Source organism: Apus apus, chromosome 19 (genome assembly GCF_020740795.1).
Source record: "Apus apus isolate bApuApu2 chromosome 19, bApuApu2.pri.cur, whole genome shotgun sequence".
Classification (NCBI taxonomy): domain Eukaryota; kingdom Metazoa; phylum Chordata; class Aves; order Apodiformes; family Apodidae; genus Apus; species Apus apus.
The window spans coordinates 7,646,737-7,666,511 of record NC_067300.1 but is presented as its reverse complement, the minus strand read 5'-3'; the positions used below and the strand labels follow the sequence as shown (position 1 = coordinate 7,666,511).

At 50.8% G+C, this 19,775-nt stretch overlaps 2 protein-coding genes across 2 annotated transcripts; both read right to left on the bottom strand.

Moving 5' to 3' along the window:
- Window positions 1-517: 517 nt before the first annotated feature.
- GTF3C5 (general transcription factor IIIC subunit 5) lies at window positions 518-7,983 on the bottom strand. Its single transcript, XM_051636704.1, has 11 exons — window positions 7,813-7,983; window positions 6,446-6,680; window positions 6,016-6,214; window positions 4,786-4,981; window positions 4,325-4,429; window positions 3,725-3,839; window positions 3,087-3,167; window positions 2,495-2,592; window positions 2,228-2,310; window positions 1,813-1,955; window positions 518-1,189 (listed from the first exon to the last, which is right to left on the bottom strand). Exons 1-11 carry the CDS (start codon window positions 7,960-7,962, stop codon window positions 1,032-1,034), a joined length of 1,563 nt encoding a protein of 520 aa, XP_051492664.1. The 5' UTR covers window positions 7,963-7,983; the 3' UTR covers window positions 518-1,031.
- Window positions 7,984-8,490: 507 nt separating this feature from the next.
- CEL (carboxyl ester lipase) lies at window positions 8,491-14,036 on the bottom strand. Its single transcript, XM_051636940.1, has 11 exons — window positions 13,971-14,036; window positions 13,554-13,704; window positions 12,996-13,118; window positions 12,457-12,654; window positions 12,240-12,370; window positions 11,727-11,834; window positions 11,193-11,310; window positions 10,363-10,549; window positions 9,762-9,965; window positions 9,196-9,393; window positions 8,491-8,695 (listed from the first exon to the last, which is right to left on the bottom strand). The coding sequence occupies exons 1-11, from the start codon at window positions 14,034-14,036 to the stop codon at window positions 8,491-8,493; spliced, it is 1,689 nt and encodes a 562-aa protein (XP_051492900.1).
- Window positions 14,037-19,775: the final 5,739 nt, after the last annotated feature.

The following is a 19,775-nucleotide window of genomic DNA, read 5'->3' as shown; positions in this document are numbered from 1 at the left end:
CTTTGCACTTGCCATTGCAGCCTGTGCTGCCCCGAGGTGCATCCAGGAGCACAGGTGTGTATGTCACTGTGAGAGCCCTGCAGATGTTGCTCCTGTGGGCTGGAGGCCAGACCTGAGGAAATATCTCAGTCTAACAAAACTCCAGAGTACATAAAAAGTGCTGAAGCCTTGAGAAGCCTCACACAGGTGCAGGAGGGTGAAATCATATCAAACCATGCATTAGAGCCCATTATCGGCCACTAATGGGAAACCTGGCACTCGGAACACACTGGGGAATGCCCAAGGCTCAGAAAATGCCAGCAGATCCTTAATTTCCATGACTGGATGGTAACACTCCAGCCAGCAATGGCAGGCTCATGAGTGGCCAAGCTCTGTGGACTGAAGCTCTGCCCCCCTGCCTGCTTCCTTCAGTCCTTACTAACTACAGGGGAAGTCAAAACAGAACTGGGAAGTGCATCAGCTAGCGAGGACAACAGACACTACATCCCACAGAAGGGAATTACTCACTGCCAGAAAGTGTGTTTTCCTGCTAGCTTTATTTCCACCCAGCAAGGCTTGAAGCTGAAGTCATGACACACTATTTTCATGCTTCTCAGCGAAAGAAAAGGGCAGCACCTGCCTGAGGTTCTACAGCAGCCCTGGACTGCTTTCCCCAGCCACCTTTTCTGTTTTCCACATGGCCACCAACCTGGCCAAGGTGCACCTCCCACGCACGGAGAGATCTGGGAATGTAGCTTCTCCTCTTTTCTGGCATATTGCCAGCTGGTTTGGATTCTGGGCTTGCTCTTGGAAGTTCGTTGAGGTTGTTTGAGGGCTTATTAGCCATCAGTTATGAAAACGTAGGCAGTGGCTCTCAAACATCCAGACCAATGCCCATCAGCAGGTACAGCAGTCAGTGCAGACAGGTTGTCATCATCTTAGTACTTAAGTTCTGGTTTCCTACACCCTAGGCATGGTTGCTGACCCCTCAGTTCTCACGGAACAAGAGCAGAGATGATTCCATCCAACAGCAGCCAGACTGCTCGCTGAGTTCACACATAGTCCAGAATTTCTGTCTCCATTTCATTTTCACTCCCATCAGAAGGCTTGAAGTCCTCTTCCTCCTCCTCTTCATCATCTTCATCCTCTCCAGACTCATAAGCCAGCTGCTCTTTTCCATCCTGACTGCTTGTTGTACTTGAGAAAAGAGCTTAATTGGGAAGAAAGGAAGGAAGAAGGACATTGTGATGGATCTCTCAGTGAAACCTGGGGGTATTTGCCAAAGAGTTCATAAAATGTGAGAGGAAGGCAGAAGCCAGAGGTGCACATCTTAATAGAATTTGATCAAGCCCAAAGCAATCTCTCCTCATACTCCAGGACCACTAAGAGAACAGCAGATCTGCAGTGCCGTGCCTCCTCTCCCAGCTGATTCTGACCTAATTCACTGGGATACTGCTTTGGCCCAGCACCAAAATGATTGCCTCACTTCTTGTTCAATTAATAACATCAGTAAAATGCAACTATCAGTTGAGTCAACTCTTGATTATCACTGTGCAAAGACATTTAAAACCTGAAGGCTGAGATACTAGGAAGATGAAACAGAAAACCTTTACTCCCAGCCATTCCTAATCCCAACCCACGTTCAGGCTGCAGGACAACAGCTTCAGCTCACAAACTGGAATGAGCCAGAACACCAGATGTAGCACAGAGGAGGAGGGAAATACAGCAACACCATTGCCCCAGGGCTGACTGCAACATCCTTATCCAGCCCTCAACATCCCAACACCATCAGGAAGGCAGCAATACACTCTTGATGCTCATAAGCATCCTTACCAGGTCTCGTGGATCTGATTATCTGCTTTATCATCAGAGACATGGAGTCTCGCAGATCATCGCTGGTCTTTGGAAGGCACCACCCGTCCCGCTCCGTGCACTCCGACTCTGCGCCGTCGTTCCGATGGATGATCTTCTGTAGGCTAAAAAGCAGCAAAAGGGAAGGAAATAATCTCCTGCACTCAGATGCAGGCTTCAAATGAGGGAGACTATGGCTTCTGTGGCTTACTACCATTCTAATTCATTGAGCTGGGACATCATATTTGGTTATTCGAATAACTGTTATATAGGAAAGGAAGTTAAGGAGTGAAAAGGCAGATCTGTTGAGTTTCTGGTCAAGAGGAATGGACTGGATATAAAAAACAGGCTTTGAAATCTAGCACAAACAGAAGACTCAGCTGCCAGTGTGCAATACCTTTCCACATTCAGGTCACAGAGCTGGTAGAACATCTGCCGATAAGGGGGTAGGGCTCCTTCTCGGAAAACGTAGACGGATTCCTAAGAGGGCAGGAGGAAAGGATTAATGTGCAGCTAATGATGTAACAGGACAACTCTGGCATGACTGAAAAGTACTTCCAATGGGCTGAATCAAGAATAAGGCAATACAAATCAGTTCCAAGGCACAGGTCTGCACAGCTGTCCCCTTCAAGACTGACAAAACAGATACAAGAGGAACACTCACCTTCAGCTTATACCTGCTGCAGGCAGGCTTCTTCCCACCAGATGCACTGGATGTACCAAGCCCCTGTTTCAGATCATGTACACTGACTGTATGACTTACTGAAAGACAGAAAAACAAGAGTCCTAATTAAGGATATCTTTCCCTCTGTGGCTCTGTACTGTCAGTTCTCAATGTCCATTCAGTTTTGCTGATCAGCAAAAGCCAGACCAAGCCAGCATGGAGCACGTGTTTCTTTAGAGATGTCACTGGCCAGCCAAGGGAAAGGTGGTGAGTTTGATGGCTTTTTCCACAGCACCTCTGTTAATAATTTTAATTTTTTCTGCTCTTCCTTGACAAAGAAAAAAGATCTACTCTCCCCTTTCTCTGCACTGTCGCTGAATTCCCACAGTCTGCTAACAGACAGTGAGGCTCAGCCAGACGTGCACCTTCCCAGCAGAAGACTCTTCTACTGCCTTAAAAGCAGCACCGTATTATAACCAGAAATAAAGCTCCCATTTTGGCTTAGAGCACAGGAAGACCCTTCACCTGTGACTAGGCTGGGGTAAACACAGGACCAGAAGAGCCAGGCAGCCCTGCTGCTGGCACAGCATACCTGGCTTCTTGACAGTGATGGGCAGGCTGTAGTTGTACGTGCTTCGTTTGGCTTTCACAGGCATATCGTTAGGGGCATAACCTGGAGGTGGAAAGAGAAAATCAGTCATGAACTGAGGGCAAGAATTCCCTGGCTCACTTAAGAGAAGTGCTGGACTGGTGTATGAAAGGCAGTCTGGTCTTTGGGATGTGCTGACTTGAGCAAGGTGTGGAGAGGAGAGTTATCAGATCAACAAAACCCCTTAACTTGGAAAAATGGAGATGTGGTCTGATGGCAATGAGTGGATGCCAGCTCTGTCACGGACTTACTAGATGAGCTCAGGAAGTCCTTTCCCTCTGCCAAGTCAGAGTAGGGGGAACCCTATATCCCAAAGTCTGAGAGCTGGCATCCTGCACAAGATGCTGGGGTCCTTGAGGAAAAGCTACTATGAAAGCAACAGAATCTGCAGCCCAGTGCCTCCCCTGAGTGCCAAATGAGGAAAGGAGTTTATGGCAGAGCTACAGTAAGCAGAGAGCTCAGAAGTGCCATCCTCATCAGAGCAGAAATATGGCAAAGGTGTTTAAACAAGTAAAAAGAAAGGTACTTCCAGGATTAACCAGAAAGCAGAAAGAGCATCTCTGGGGGTTGGGCCCTTTTACCATATTTCATTCCACAGCGGATTCGGAAGTCCAGTACTTGGTAAATCTTTGCTTCAGGGTGTTTTCTGGGATCATACCCAAATCTAACCCACAAGCTTCTCCAAGGACCTGTTAACTGCATAAACACACGGGGGGAAGAAGGTTACAAAAAAACCAGTACAGCATTGCAGAGGTTCTCGGAACATTGTACTGTTTCCCCTCATTGACCAAAGGTGATTATTTCTTTTACCAGCTCTTTCCTCACTTGCCACCTCAGTATTTATCTACTGAAACTTGGGCAGCCAATGCATTAAGCACAAATATTTGTCTGCTTTTACAAACTAACTTGCAAGGTCAAAATAATGTGTGTGTGTGTTTGTGGAAAAATTCTGCTACCATTGCCAGGTGGACAGTCAGTTTGAGTGTCTGACTGAACTGCAAAGTAGATTAGAAACCATGGAGCAAACAGCTACTGAATCCTTTATGGTTCTAACTCCTGTTCAAAAGCAATGCTTTCCTTCCCTCTTTCTCTTTACCTGACATTTCACTGAGGTACTTAGTGGCAGGACCTCAGAAAGGGTGAAGGACCAGACAGGCCCAAGGGCAGATGCACCAACTCACCATGTAATAGGCTAGATACGGCAACAGGAGCTTCAGCTTGTCTGGGTGGACACTGATACTGGCTTTTACTGCGTTCCGAGACCAGATGGGACGGACTTCAAAGAGCTAAAATAATACAGAAACAACCATAGAAACAGTGGGAGGTGGGTTATGAATGCAGTTCAGCTTTCCAAGTGGGACATCCTCCTGCGTGGGTGCCTTTGGCCCTCGGTATGAGCTATGAGCATGGTAATCTAAGGACTAGTGGCACAAAATGGACTTTAACATCAGTTGGCTGCAAAAACAGACTCAAATCTTGACTTGCACAATTGAAGTGACACAGCAGCCTCTACTAGCTCTTGCTGTTATCAGTCAGTTACCAGGAATTTCTGGGGAACCCAAGAGAAAATGGCTGCCTGCAGGTTTTTTTCCCCACATGGCATGCTGGAGTATAGTGCTCGTGTCAAGAGTAAGGCACACACCTTTCTCAGCTCTTCCTCCACCTTTTTATCTACAGGATTGCTGCACACTTTCTTCCAGGTCTGTACAGCAGCATCCAAGGGTTTAGTGGGGATTTCTTCATCATCAAAGTTGACAAAAATGGCGTTGTGTGGGCGCCGGGCCCTGCTGAGGCCTATCAGGTTCTCACCAGACACCTGGGGGTTGTTGTATCCCTCCCTAAAAAAGAGGGAAAAGATCAGGTTTGCTTTCTGCCTGTGGCACAAACTCAGAGCACTCAAGGGAACAAAAAGAAATGGAAGTTTATTTTGGAATAGAAGGGACTCAGCCATGTAAGCAATGGGTTGGTTTACCTTTGGCCTCACCTCCCTGTGGAATCACATATTGGTACGATGGAATGTGACACCACCGAGGACAGAAAAATTAAATTGATAAAGAAGCCCTGCAAAGCTCCAGCCAGTTGCCTGATGACAGAGGTTCCCCTGGACCACCTGGCAGAAAGCCCTGGGGCAGCTGGCTGCTGCTCTGTGTGACGTGCACTTGCAGCTAAAGGCTTCACCCCCTGCATTTGCTCTGCAGTGACTGCAGCTCAGGAGGGGACAGGGACAAGGCACGAGGGAAATGCAGCTGTTCATTACATCTACAAATAAGATCTTTTTTTTTTTAAATGTCAGTAAAGGACGGCAGTGAGAAAATGAAAGATGTTTCCTGTGGGAGATCTCGCAGATTGTTCTCCTGGCAAAGCCACCCGGGGCCAGGAGGGAACAGGCCCGGCCAGCGCGGTCACAGAACAGACGCGTCGGCTCCTGCCCTCGGCTCCAGCCCCTGGAAGCAGCCAGAAAGCTGGGATCCCTGCACCCTGCTGCCTGGGGGCTGCTGGGGGAGGCAGCCATCTCCACCACACCACCAGGTCCACGCACCTGGTGAGTCCTGGAGTGGACCCTGCTGAGGTTTCTGCTGTTCCTCAAGCCTGCCTGGCCCTGCCAGGTCAAGAGGGATGGAGCAGAACAGGGCAGCAGCCTGAGCAGCTGAAATGTATGAACGATGTATTTAGTGCTGCTCTGGTGCTTCAAGAGCACAGGTCCTGTAACACTGAAGCCAGAATAAATTGGAGGCATCTTCAAGTGATGAAAAATGAAAACCTGGAAGACTTGGTTTGTTAGAAGTATTTATCAAACCAGGGAACTGTTTCACTGCCTGTCCTTCCCAGCACCAACACAGCTATGAGCAACACCAGGAGACAAGGCACTAACCTGTGCTGTATATCTGGCCGATAAAAATAGTCAACAGGAGTGTCCAGACGTGAGAAAATTGGTGGTGGGATGTAGAGAGGTAATTCTCTATTGAAGAATTCTTCCTTCTCTGGCTTGAGCATTAGGACTTTGTCATACATGGAGGTTTGTTTGCCATCAGGACCAGAGTGCATTGCCAGGTACTGGAAATCAGACATTCCTGTGAGAAACAAAAACATTGTGAAGTTTGTTGTATCACAGGATTTCTGACAACACTCAGTCTTCAGGAGCAGGAGTCTGGTAAGTTTATGCAAAGGTTTTTAAAGCAAGGAGGCTGTAGCAACAGGAGACTTGATTTTCCTTCCAGTCCTAAATTCTTAGAGGGAAATACTTTCCTTTCCCATCAGACATAGTCGCCTTTAAGCCACGTCAACACAAACCCAAGGATTACCTTGAAATTTGTAAACAGTGGTGACAGTCCCAAGAATTTCCATTTCAAACTGGACTTCTGGCTGGATTTGTCCTTCGGTGTCCGACCTGTGCTGCTGCTGCTGCTTCTTCTTGGTCCTCCTCTTCACCTTGAGCAGCACGGTGGAGGTGGGGAAGCGGTTGGCGCACACGGGATGGCAATAAGGGTCCTTGGGGCGAAAATACAGCTCCAGCCTTTTGGCAGGGTCCGCATAGATCTGTCAGCAAGGGCAGGCACAGTCTCTCAGCACAGCAGCCGCACAGCCCGTCTCCCCAGGCCTCCTCCTGGCACCAGCCCCCCTGCCTCCACACCCTCTCCCCAGGGGTTTATTCCCCCTCACACCATCCCAGGGAGGTGAATCCCCATCCTTGGCACATGGGGGGGGGATGCACGGCTGCTCCCATCCTTCCCAACACCTCCCAACTCCTCTCTCGTGGGCAGCATCACCCCGAAACCACGCGTGGGACCTGCACTGGGAGGGGGGGGGGACACAGACACACACCCCCAAAGGGCCGGACAGGGGGGTCCTGCAGCAGGAGGGGGTCCCTGACCCTGATCCCCTCCCGCCTCCGGGCTGCCCACCCCACAGCCCCTCTGCCTGGAAAAGGGGCCCCGACCCCCCAACACAGACACACACACACACACACACACAGACAGACACAGAGACACACACACAGACAGACACCCACACATGCAGACACCCACACAGACGCCAACACACACACAGACACACATAGACAGACACAGACACACAGATACACACACGCAGACACACACACAGAGGCAGACAGACACAGACACACACGCACAGACACACAGACACACTTGCACAGACAAAGACACAGACACACACAGACACACACAGACAGACAGACACAGACAGACACACTTGCACAGACACAGACAGACACACAGACACACACACAGACAGACAGACACAGACACACATGCACAGACACAGACAGACACACAGACAGACAGACACAGACAGACACACTTGCACAGACACAGACAGACACATAGACACACACACAGACAGACAGACACAGACAGACACACTTGCACAGACACAGACAGACACACAGACACACACACAGACAGACACAGACAGACACACAGACACACACACAGACAGACAGACACAGACAGACACACTTGCACAGACACAGACAGACACACAGACACACACACAGACAGACAGACACAGACAGACACACTTGCACAGACACAGACAGACACACACACACACAGAGACAGACACACACACACACAGACAGACAGACACACACACACACACACAGACACCCCCCCCCCCTCGGCCTCCCGCAGCCCCCGGGCCCCCCCCTCACCCGCGACACCCCTTGCTCTCCTCCCAGCGTCCGCAGCATGGCCCCCACGTCCCGCACCAGCCCCGGGTACTCCACGCAGACCATCCGCGGGCTGCGGGGCAGCTCCAGCACGGCCGAGCCCCGCTCCCCGCGCCGCCCCGCGCCCGCCATGGCCGCCCGGTTCCCGCTCCCTCCCGGCGGGGCCCCCGCGCCGCGCACGAAGGTTCCGCCTCGGAGCTGTTCCCGGGGCCGGCGCTGGGGGGGCTGCGGGTCGGAGCCCAGCGCAGCCTGGCCGGGGTTTGTGCCCATAAACCGGGAATAACCACCCCCACCACCCCCCCCTTTGGGTTTCTTTTCCCCCGAGGTGATTGCGGTGGGCTCCGGCTGCCGGTTGTTGCCGGCGCGGATGGTGAGGGGGGGTCGGGAGTGCCCAGCCCGGGGGTCACGCCGTGGATCGGGAGCAGCAGAACCTGAGCCCGGGGCTCCCTGTGCCGGCACCTTCAGCAGCACATCCCTGCGTCCCCGGCCCGGGAAACACGCTCTGCCCCGGGGCTGGATGTGGCTTCGTGCCCGGCCGGAGCGTTAGGGGAAAAAAACAAACCCCGTCGTGGGAACGACGCGGAGAAGCCAGAACCACTCGGTTGGAAGCAAAGCCTTTAATGAGCTGGGCCTGTCCTGACAAGGTGTTCTCTGCTGGCCTCAAGGGAGCTGCTCGCTCAGGGAGATGTTGGCAACCTGCGGCAGCTTCTGATAGACCGAGTTCCAGAAGGTCACGAAGGGGGCTCTCAGACCCTCCTTCACCGAGTTCTTGTTCATCTTGTTGTTGATTTCCAGGTAGTAAGTGCCTTTCTTGCTGTAGGGCGGCCAGTGAACGGGCACCTTGGAATTCCCTTTGTTGGGATCACTGGGGAAGGATGAAAAACAGGAGTTCAGTTTTATCAGGGCAGCTTGGGGATGTAGCCAGGTCTGTGGTGTTTGGCAGGAATCCTGTCTGCTCAAGTGAGGCTTTTAGTGAGTGCAAAGAGAGTCTGACATTGAGACAAGCAACAGAAGCTCTGCCTGATAGGAATGACTTGCTGAGTTCCAGTGTCCTCCCTCTGTCCCAACTATCCTAGTGCAGACAGAGGCTTAACTCCTGTCTGAACAGAAGGATCCCACAACAACCCTCATAATGAGGTATAAGCAGAGTTCACAAGTTATAAAAATGCTTCTACTGTGCCCAGATGTTCCCTGGGTGAGGAGGACCCAGAGCAAGCTCCACCACTGGGAGAGGCAGAGCCAGGCTCACAACAGAAGTACAGAGGACACCCTGCTTTCAGGAATTGCTCCTGACAAGTTAACAGGCAGAAGCAGCAGGTTGAAGTGCTGCAGCAAAACCCCAAATGTGGAACTGGAATCACTCACCCTGTCCTGGCAAAATTGGTCCAGTAAGCAATCATGGCACGTGAGACAGTCCTGTGCTTGGGCAGGTAGCCCAGGGGGGTGGCAAAGGGTTTCCCAAAGACATACTGCAGGTCATCAGCATGGTCTGCCCCTACCCATTTTGGGTAGACGGGCATTCGGGATGGCTGGGAGAACACGTAGCTGTATGTCTTGGCCTTCCTGGGGAAATAAAACAGCCTTGCTGAGCAGAGAGCAGAGCAGAGAGCGGGCTGCAGATTCATAACTGCACCCCAAATACCAGCAGAGCCAGAGATTCAACCCTGGAAGATGCACAAGTGTCTAAGAGGTTTTTAAGAAGGAAAAACTGTTTTAATGGGAATTCAGAGCAAGTTCCTAGCATGACTCCTTCACAGCATTGGAGAAATAGCATTTGTACGAGCCAAGTCTGAGGGTGCACTCAGTACCTAAAAGCCTTCCCCCTTCAAGTTCAGCCCCCTTAAGGTGCTCCTCAGTCCCCTGGGCTGGAATCACAGTGTTTTGCCCCCCCTAGGCAGGCTTTGGGCTCCTGCCAGGGCTGAGCTGCTCACCGGGCATTCTTCAGGTGCAGATTCAGTGCCCACTGTGTGGGAACCAGGAAGATGTAGTCAGTAATCAGGTCCACCACTGTCTTCTTAATGACCTCCTGTTCTGGCTTCTCACCCCATGCTTGAGTGTAGATGTTGTATGTGGCATTGGCTCCAGCCTCGCCCCTGTCCACGGTGAGTCCTTGGATTAAATCATAGACTTGGTCCCTGAAAAGACAAGTAGAATCAATGAATGACAGACTAGCACCTTCCAGTGGGGCAGGGCTCATGGATATGGATCCCAGTCCCCACTGACGTTCACATCCAACCCTGTGGTTAGCAACAGTTTGGTGAAGTAAAAACCAGTAATTTCAGTCCAAGTCTTAGGCAGAGGACGTGTGCTTCCCAGCTTTCTCAGCAGGACAGTTTGGGGCCAAACTGTCCACAGATTCATCCCCACAGAGGAATCTTATGCCCTAACACATAACCTAGGCACCCTGGCTTGGAGTGACATCCTGATTTGAAGCTAGTGCCCTGTCCATCAGGTCTAAGTCCTTGGAGTTTGGGGGCTACATTAAAGAGAAGGTTCCTCCTGCAAAGGGTTTTAAGAGCATCCTTCACTTACGGAGAGACTTTCCCAAACGGGCGGTTGATAGCAGGTAAATCAATGCCAGCAAAGAAGTGTCCATCCATGTTGTTGACCCCAGCGATGTAGTCGATGTCAGCAGCGTTGGCAAAGAGGTTCTCTGGCATGTCTGGGAGGAAGTCTCCATCGACGACAGGAGTGAGGGCAAGTGTGTGAACCAGGGGAGCTGCAGCAGGAGACAAAACCAGAGTCCGTCAGGAGCTGAGAAAAGCCAGAGCATGGCCTGGCATATCCCTTGACTCAAGGAACTGTAGAAAGGATAGGCTGAGGTGACAAAGAGCTTGGGTAGTGACTTCAGCACAGGCAGGATGTCACCCAGGAGCAGGGTGACCACAGGATTATGTTCAGTAAACCTCATGCCCATAGGTGGAGAAGAGTAAGAGATCTGCCAGCCCAGTACCAGCAGGTAACATCAAAAACTCCTCTCCTCCAAAAAGCACAGCCAAAGGTATGGAAGAGCAGAACTTCTCCCCATCCCGTGTGGCTGTGCTCACCCATTGCCGGGACATCTGGTGGCTTTGCCACTTTCTGTCCTGAGCAAGGCTACGTACTGGGGTGATTTACTAGGAGCATGAGGAGAGCAAGCCGAGGAGAGGCTTCTTGGGCAAGAAATCCCCACAGGCACCAAACACAGAAACACTCTCTGTCCCGTGCGAGAGTCCCACACTCCACCCAGCGACTCAGATGAAAATAGCAAGGTTGTGGTCAATTATTTTTTTATCAGCTGAGTTCTGGAGCTCCTGGCCATCACCCCAGTGTCCCGTCAAGGCAGGGCGAGCCCTGCGTGGGTGGGGAACCCCAGCACTCACCGGGCAGGTGGATCAGCTGCAGGTGGTAGGCCAGTGTCAGGGCTTTGGGGTCAGACTGGCGCAGGCAGTTGGCCAGGACAGTGGTGTTGTCTGAGGAGCAGCCCACTTTTTCTCCAAGCTGCAGGAGGAGAGAGAGAAACCTCCTAGTGTTACCTTCCAAAGCCAGGCTTCATCTCCAGCTTCATCGAGGTAGAGGAGTGGTTGATTTTCTCTCAAAGCAGAGTGTTTCCAGAGCTCTGCTTGGCAGCATGGCTCCCCCCAAAGCCCTTGCTACTTATGCTTGTCTCTAAGGAATCACATTTTTGGTTTTCCATTCCCTCAGGCAAGACTTGTCATAGAATCACAGAACAGTGAAGGTTGGAAGGGACCTGAAAGATCTTCAGGTTCCAACCTCCTTGCTATGAGCAGGGACACCTCCCACCAGCCCAGGCTGCACGAGCCTCACCAACCTGGCCTTGAACACCTCGAGGGAAGGGGCTTCCACAACCTCCCTGGGCAACCTGTTAACTTGGGCACCTATAACTTGTGTGTTACCTTTTTAGCCCAGGCCAGCGGGTCCCTCTGGATGGCCCAGCTGCACAGCCCAACACCGCTCTGGCTGATGGCTCTCTTGAACAGACCCTTGTTCTTTGGGATCAGTGTCTGTGGGGCAAAACACAAACAAGGGGGATTCATGTACAACGTCCTGAAGAGGCCATCGCCTGCCAGACTTGTCCAGTCCCCCCACAACTCGAGCACCAGGCCTGGGGAAGCTGCTTGTGCTATTGAGCAGTCTCAGCAGGTAGTTAAAAGGTGACATGGTGAGAAGAGGAGCAGAGGAGATGGGAAGTAAATGCTGTGTCACCAGAGGTCCCAAAAGCAAGGACACACGCCTGCAGTGGTAGGATTGATTAAGCTGAAGGAGGAACAGCTACAAAGCAAAAATGGCTGTCCCCAAGCAGGAGAGGATGTTTATCAGGTGATGTGTGTGGAGGAAAGCCATGGAGTACCAAGGGGACCATCTCCTAAGAGAAGTGGCTCAGGTGGGGGCTGAGAAGAGCAACAGACCTGCAGGGAAACACTGGTGGCACCAGCTGATTCCCCAAAGATGGTGATGTTATCTGGGTCACCCCCAAAGGCCTTGATGTTCCTCTTCACCCAGGCAATAGCCATGTGCTGGTCCTTCAGCCCGTAGTTCCCTGAGCAACAGAGAGCACCCACCATTGAGCAAGGGGACAGCAAAGCTGATAAACTGGGGACCCATCACAGGGCCCAGCTACTCTACCTGGCATGTTTTCATCTCCAGTGCTCAGGAAGCCCAGGGGCCCCACACGGTAGTTGATGGTCACCACGATCACGTTGCCCCGCGTGGCGATCTCCTCACCATCGTACAGGTAGTTTTTGAGGAAGTTGGCTCCCTGGCCCCCTCCTACTAGGAAGGCACCACCGTAGATATAGATCATCACTGGCAGTTTGGTAGAGACTGGGAGATGAGGAAGAAAAGCAGTGTGAGCCACAACACAGCTAGAAAGTGCTGCCCATCCTTCCCGTGCCCCTTCACTGAGCACCACTCCACCAGGGCATGAAGAGACATGATGCTTTGCAATAGGCTATGGCTAAGAAAGAGGCTGAAAGTCCCAACAGGACTTGGGAGTTCCTGCAGCTGAGGAACAGTGGGTGACTTGGCTCCAACCTTTCCCTCTGACCATCAGTGCTCCTGCAGTTGCCCACTATGGGAACGCAGCTGCCGAGAGATGCTCCAGAGCACTTTGCTCCCAAAAGGCCATGAAGAATCTCCTCCCCAGGTCTCTGCCAGGCACATACCCTGTCTCCTTCCCTGAGGGATCCAGATGTTCAGATAGAGACAGTCCTCCTTCCCACGGACAGCAGTTTGTGTGAGAGTCATCTGCATGCAGCGATTTTTGAAATTTTTTGCCTTCAGTGTTCCTGAGAGGAGAGAAGGGAGACAGCAGGTCCTAGTTAGAGGCATCAACTCCGTCCTTTGACTGCAAGCTCTCTGTCCATCCCTCCTCTCCTCTGTGAGTCCAGTGCTGAGGCAGCAAAGCCTCCCCAGACACTGTGACCAGTCTGAGGGAGTGACAAAGTGGGACCCTTTCCATCTGAACTAGCTCTGGGCAGCCGAGGCATGGGGATGGGAGATGTAGGAGCCATGCTTTCTTTATGTCAATTCATGTGGTTACTTGAGTTGCTTGGGGAGACTTAGACACAGTCTGTCACACCTACCATGAGACTAAGAGCTTTTTCTTGGCACTGCTTAGTAGATGAAAACAGGCAAAAACATCTTGGGCTCATCAATAACAAACTAAAGAGGAAGAGAAAAACAACCCCCCAGAAGAAAGGCACTCAAAAGCTAGAACTTACCCTCCCAGCCAGGATGAGGTTGGGGGTCTTCCAGAGTCTTTGGAGGGGCAGCAAAGGGGATCCCTCTGAAGATGTCGATGTACTCCCCAAAGAGTCCCAGTTTTTTATTCTCACCTTCCACAAAGCCACCCTCGGTGTACACCACACCCAGCTACACGTGGTACCACAGAGGAGAGAAGAGAAATCCATTGCACAGTCCTCACACCTCTGGCTTCCCATGTCGCCAGCACCCCAGCCCTGCCCTGCCCAGTGCCCCCCACTTGCAGCCCCCTTCCCCAGCCATCCCTTTGGACCCCCGTGGAAAGCCCACAGGCTGGAGATGTGTCCTGCAGGCTGCCCTCTGGAGCAGACAGGCAGCAGCAATTCCTAAACATGAAAAGCAGAAGGTGAGGACGTAAGAAGTGCTTTTGTACTTACCGTAGCAGCCCATGCTGTGCCAAGGCAGGAGCACAAGGCAAAGCATAGGATCTGCCAGCGAGCCATGGTGAGTGCACACCTGAAGAGACAGTCCCCAGATGGCAGCCTGTATCTATATAGTGAGGAGGGCAGCTCTGTGCCAATCCTGTGACCCAATCTTTGCTCTCAGATAAGCCAGGGGAGCCTCCACACACTTGTCCTTCACTAGGCTGAGGCCAACCCATGGCTGAGGTAACTGGAGCTGCTGTGTGAGAGCCCTGCAGATGTTGCTCCTGTGGGCTGGAGGCCAGACCTGAGGAAATATCTCAGTCTAACAAAACTCCAGAGTACATAAAAAGTGCTGAAGCCTTGAGAAGCCTCACACAGGTGCAGGAGGGTGAAATCATATCAAACCATGCATTAGAGCCCATTATCGGCCACTAATGGGAAACCTGGCACTCGGAACACACTGGGGAATGCCCAAGGCTCAGAAAATGCCAGCAGATCCTTAATTTCCATGACTGGATGGTAACACTCCAGCCAGCAATGGCAGGCTCATGAGTGGCCAAGCTCTGTGGACTGAAGCTCTGCCCCCCTGCCTGCTTCCTTCAGTCGGGCAAGGGTAAGGAAGCCAATTTCAGAGCCCTGGGTGGCATTTCAGGTACTCGGTGCTGCTCATTCACTTTCCTGTCATGACATCGTCATGCCTTGACAACTTTTTATCCCATCCATCATTTCAAGGGGAGGTGCAGCTGCCCAGCACACCAAATATTCCTGCATCCCTGGCAGAATTCACCAGCACAGCCCTTCTCACTTGATAGGTTAGGGGACAGGAAAAGCAAATGTTATTTTTTCCAAGGGCACCCAGGAGGGCTGATATGGAACTGGAGTGGAACCCAAAGGCCTGCATTCGGGTTCCTGGCCTAATTACACAGGCCCCTGTCTCTCTCTTAACAAGGTTAAACAGGACAGACAATCACAAAACCTTCACAGAAGCAGCAGCAGTTACAACCACAGCAATTTTCGACGAGGTCTGCAAGTCAGAGGCCAGTGCTCAGCCCAGCTCAGGAGTAAGGCACACACTTTTGTCAGCTCTTCTTCCAGCTTTTTACCCACAGGGCTGGTGCACACTCTGCCAGGTCTGTGCAGCAGCACCCAGGGGTTTAGTGGGGACGTCTTCAATGTCAAAGTCACTCTTGTGACACCACCGAGGAAAGAAAAATTAAATGGATAAAGAAGCCCTGCAAAGCTCCAGCCAGTTGCCTGATGACAGAGGTTCCCCTGGACCACCTGGCAGAAAGCCCTGGGGCAGCTGGCTGCTGCTCTGTGTGACGTGCACTTGCAGCTAAAGGCTTCACCCCCTGCATTTGCTCTGCAGTGACTGCAGCTCAGGAGGGGACAGGGACAAGGCACGAGGGAAATGCAGCTGTTCATTACATCTACAAATAAGATCTTTTTTTTTTTTTAATGTCAGTAAAGGACGGCAGTGAGAAAATGAAAGATGTTTCCTGTGGGAGATCTCGCAGATTGTTCTCCTGGCAAAGCCACCCGGGGCCAGGAGGGAACAGGCCCGGCCAGCGCGGTCACAGAACAGACGCGTCGGCTCCTGCCCTCGGCTCCAGCCCCTGGAAGCAGCCAGAAAGCTGGGATCCCTGCACCCTGCTGCCTGGGGGCTGCTGGGGGAGGCAGCCATCTCCACCACACCACCAGGTCCACGCACCTGGTGAGTCCTGGAGTGGACCCTGCTGAGGTTTCTGCTGTTCCTCAAGCCTGCCTGGCCCTGCCAGGTCGAGAGGGATGGAGCAGAACAGGGCAGCAGCCTGAGCAGCTGATGGTCTCCATCCCATCTCCACCCCCTGCAGCCAAACTCACCCCCTCCCAGAGCCCCTCTTTCCCATGGGCACCCCAACACAGTGGCATGTACAGCTGCTCCAGCACAGCCAAGCCCTGCTGCCCCCATGGAGCCCTTGGAGCTGGGCTGGGGGCCTGTATGTGTGTGTGGGGGGGGGTTTCTCACTATTACAGCCACTCTGGTTCCTCCTGCTCACTCCAGCAGGGTGGGCAATGGACATGTTCATTCTCTAAGAGCTCCAGATCTGGGCAGGAACAGAATCACCAGCCTCAAAAACCCAGGAGCCATGAGCCAACCTCCCTCCCAAACGTGATGAGCCTGCCTTAAAAATTGTGATTAAAAAATAATAATAATAATAATTACATATTCACTCTTTTCAGCCTGTAGGGTGCAGCAGAACCGCATTTTCAGGTTAAAAGCTGCAATTCCCTTGGCTCTGCTACTCCAGTTCTAAGAGCACACCTGATCATGGTTGACTGGAGGGAAAACCTCCAAACCTGTGCGAGCAGGTGTCAGCACTGCAGAGGGAAAAGCTTTAAAAGGAGAAAGCCCTGAGGTTATTACTAGGTGGTTTAGACTTCATTAGCTTCTTGGGTGAGCTGAGAGGAGGTCCTCTGGCCCGTGCTTTGGTGTGTCTTAAGGAAGAGCAGCAGTTGCTGGAAGTATGTCCAGCAAACCCCTGCCCCTCTGGAGCCCTGGGAGAGGGGGTGGGGAGGTTGTGTGAGCTGGAAGTTGTTGGTGAAGTGAATGCACAAATATTCAAGGAGAATATATGAGCCCACAGCAAGGTAAGTCAGTCCTATTTGGTTGTATTTTAGTGTCAAAATGTTGGTCTTTGTGCTGATTAGTGAGGTGAACCAGAGTGTAAAAGCAACACAAGGCCAAAGTCAGCTTTGGTTTATCCACCCATGGTACCTGTACACACAGCTCCTGAGCTCCTGTTCCTTCTGTGCTTGTTTGTGGTGTTGGATTGAAGCTGGTGGAAGGCTGCATCTTTGCCTCAGAGATGTCTGAGGACCTGCAGGGCTAAGAGACTCCACCAATATGGCATGAGCTCCCCATATATTGCAAACATTTTTATTTTTGTTAGGATTTTATGGCATTTTTTGAAGAGCAGGCAGTATCTGGACTGAATGCCATCTGGGGAAGTATTTCATCTCCTAAGGTCTGGCTGAAGTTTCTTCTTTACTTTCTGTCCTCTAGACTGTGTACCACGAGCTGTTAGGCTGACACTGTATTTTCCACCTCAGGAGTGGCTACAGCAGGAAACAAAATGTTTATAGAAAGGAGTTATAATCCATAAAAATGATAGTGGCCAAAACTGCCAGAAGTTAAACCATCCTTTCTAACTGACTTCTGCTGTGCCTTAGATAGCAGAAGACTTCCAGGACCCTATTTTAAGGATCAGGTTCAAAGGGCCTGACAGTGGGCTTCCAAATTACTGGAAGTTTTGGTCATGCAGAGCAGAAACTTTTCTTGAAAACAGTTTACTTGGTGGAACCTTTTTTTCCAGTGAAAACCAGAATAGACTATTCAGCTTCCAGCTATCCCAGTAAAAATGTGTATCAGCCCTGTGCAATGCCCAGATAGTAGAGGGCAGAATAGGCTTCATTTCCTTCCACGTTGTGTTCTCTTCTATTGTTAGCAATGTTTCCCAGTGTAAAGAATTCAAATGGTGACCCTATTTTTCACATGATCATCGCCCCCCCTCCAAAAAAACCCAACAGGCTTTGCCAGGCCTTCCAGTCCTTGGATGGTGCAACTTCAGCTTTTATCTCCCTCCTCTGAGCCACAGTTTTCCCCCGCTCATCTCTGTAATCTGACATTGTGATTTGTTCACTCGTGTGCTTGTTTTTCTCCACGAAGAAGATTTGCTGAATCATTAGGGAGGAGGTAAGAGCTATAGAGGCAGCTGGTGGCCAGTGATAAAACCACAGCCCCATCCAGCCCTCAGGGTTTGCAGATGACAGCCCTTCAGTTGAAGGCCTGAGTCACATTCCCTTCCGAGCTAAGATTGCTGGGGACTTTGGGATTGAGGAAGTGGTGCCCCAAAAATATAAATTATTGATCCTGACAAGCACAAGGTTTGTATTGTATCTCCTGCCAAGTTTGTAATGACACTGTGAGGAAACTTGCAGGCTGGGGGCTTAAATCCTGCTGACTGTTGTGCCCACTTCAGTGGGAACACACAGTGAAAAATGAAGAGTTTGGTTTGGAACAGGTCACAGTATCTGCTGGCTGCTCCCAGCCTTGCAGCAGCAAGAAGGTATAGTGTGAGCAAAGATGTGCCAGAGCTCCAAGACAGACATTTGCCTGTTTATTTGGAGGGAACACACCAAATTCCACTGGTACAACTTAACCTAAAATGCCATGGCTAATTTCTTGTCTTTTGTTCACTCTCTGTATGACCTTGAGTTACTTTCTCTCTCCCTGGCTCTTGGTTTCCTTGCATTAGAACCGGGATAAGGTGTTTCTATCTTTGTGGAGCATTTTGAAATCTTTAGGCAGAATGTGCTATTCAAATGCAAATGATCATTAGTATTTGAGTCCTCCAACCCCACTATTGTGGCACTGTGCAGCAGCCCCATGGACGTGGCTCTCTGCCTTTTTAACTAATTATTTCCTTAAATTCCACTTAAGATGGAAAACCTCAACAGTCCCATGTGCGTTCCCTTTGAAACCAAAGGCCCTCTCCTGCTCTGTCAGCTCTGCCCTTAATGTAAGGCACTAGAAAATTAGTTTTGTGCATATTTTAGTAAGTATTTCCAGAACTCGGAAATAAACATCTTTCCTATAGTACCTGATACTTTTCCTAAGAACAGAGTTTTAACCTGGGATGCTCTCCTTAGTTATGTTTCAAGGAGGTAAGATAGAAAGCTGGTTAGCAAACAAGACTGGAAGCTCAGGTGACCTGAGCTCTGTTCCTAGTTGTTCTACTCACAGTTGGGTAATATTTGGGCAATATCTTAAAGTGAAAAATGCAGGTTGACACCTCACAGTACAGAGACCTCACTTTGCTTTCTGTGTTTTCTGTGGGATTTTTCACAGTGCCAGCCCAGTGTAGGGTCACTGCACGTGCAGTAGATCTCAAAGCTTGTTCACGTTGTTACCCTGACTTTGCAAATGGGGAGAGGGACAGGGACTGGCTGAGATCACCCAGCCACAGTAAGGCAGGAACCCAGTCCTCCTCCTTTGAGTTTTGGGTCTCTTATTTAACATTCTCCATGATGCTATGATACCAGAAAATGCAGCTGGGTGTCACTGAGCTTGACTGATTTACAGTCAAGCTACTGCAGGCTGGCTCTAAATAAGGAGCTGGGGCAGGGATGTCTGACTGACACACTGGTTCACCATGTCCACACTCTCAGGATGGGGTCATTTCAAGAACAGGAATGCTCCATCATCTCCAACTTCCCCTTCCTCAACTGAGGCAAGAGATAACTTCTATTTTATAAAGAGAAGAAACCAGCAGACTTGGCCACTGCCAAAAAATCCCACTAAAGCTCCTAATATAGAAGGGCCTGGGATGTATGATAAAGCTCCCATTGCTTTAAAATTATTCAAGAGGAAGGCAGAATCAATGGGGTAGGGTTTTTTTGACTCCTCATTCTTCAGGAGGAAACCTTGAACCTCAGAGTTGTGTTGGCCAGTGCTGAATGTGGCTGTTGGATCTTGTTTAGGAGCCCTTGATGCACAGAGGAATTAAACGGCTTAGATGCTGCTCGTGGCCTGGAGAGCATTAGATTATGGGTTGGAGCAGAAACAGCTGTGAGAAATTTGGCCTGAGAGTGGTGCAGAAACCACAGGGGTGTGACTCTCTCATGTAACTTTAGATGTCTACAGATACTAGGCTCCCTTTCTCTTCGGGGACAGAAGTAGGTGCATTGAAGGCATGACTTCTGTCCTGTTTTAGATATGTGCTTTAGGAGAAGCTGAATAACTCCCTAGATATCTTGCCAGAACTGGAGCCTTTG

Excerpts from the sequence above, each read along its gene's own strand:
- GTF3C5 (XM_051636704.1), bottom strand. The coding sequence starts at position 7,962 with ATGGCGGGCGCGGGGCGGCGCGGGGAGCGGGGCTCGGCCGTGCTGGAG. Across the intron at positions 6,681-7,812 it reads GAGAGCAAGGGGTGTCGCGG|ATCTATGCGGACCCTGCCAA; the intron begins GTGAGGGGGGGG and ends CCTTGCTGACAG. Across the intron at positions 1,190-1,812 it reads AATCAGATCCACGAGACCTG|CTCTTTTCTCAAGTACAACA; the intron begins GTAAGGATGCTT and ends TTCCCAATTAAG.
- CEL (XM_051636940.1), bottom strand. The coding sequence starts at position 14,036 with ATGGCTCGCTGGCAGATCCTATGCTTTGCCTTGTGCTCCTGCCTTGGC. Across the intron at positions 12,655-12,995 it reads CCCTCAGGGAAGGAGACAGG|TCTCTACCAAACTGCCAGTG; the intron begins GTATGTGCCTGG and ends CTCATCTCCCAG. Across the intron at positions 9,394-9,761 it reads CTGCACCTGAAGAATGCCCG|GAAGGCCAAGACATACAGCT; the intron begins GTGAGCAGCTCA and ends TTATTTCCCCAG.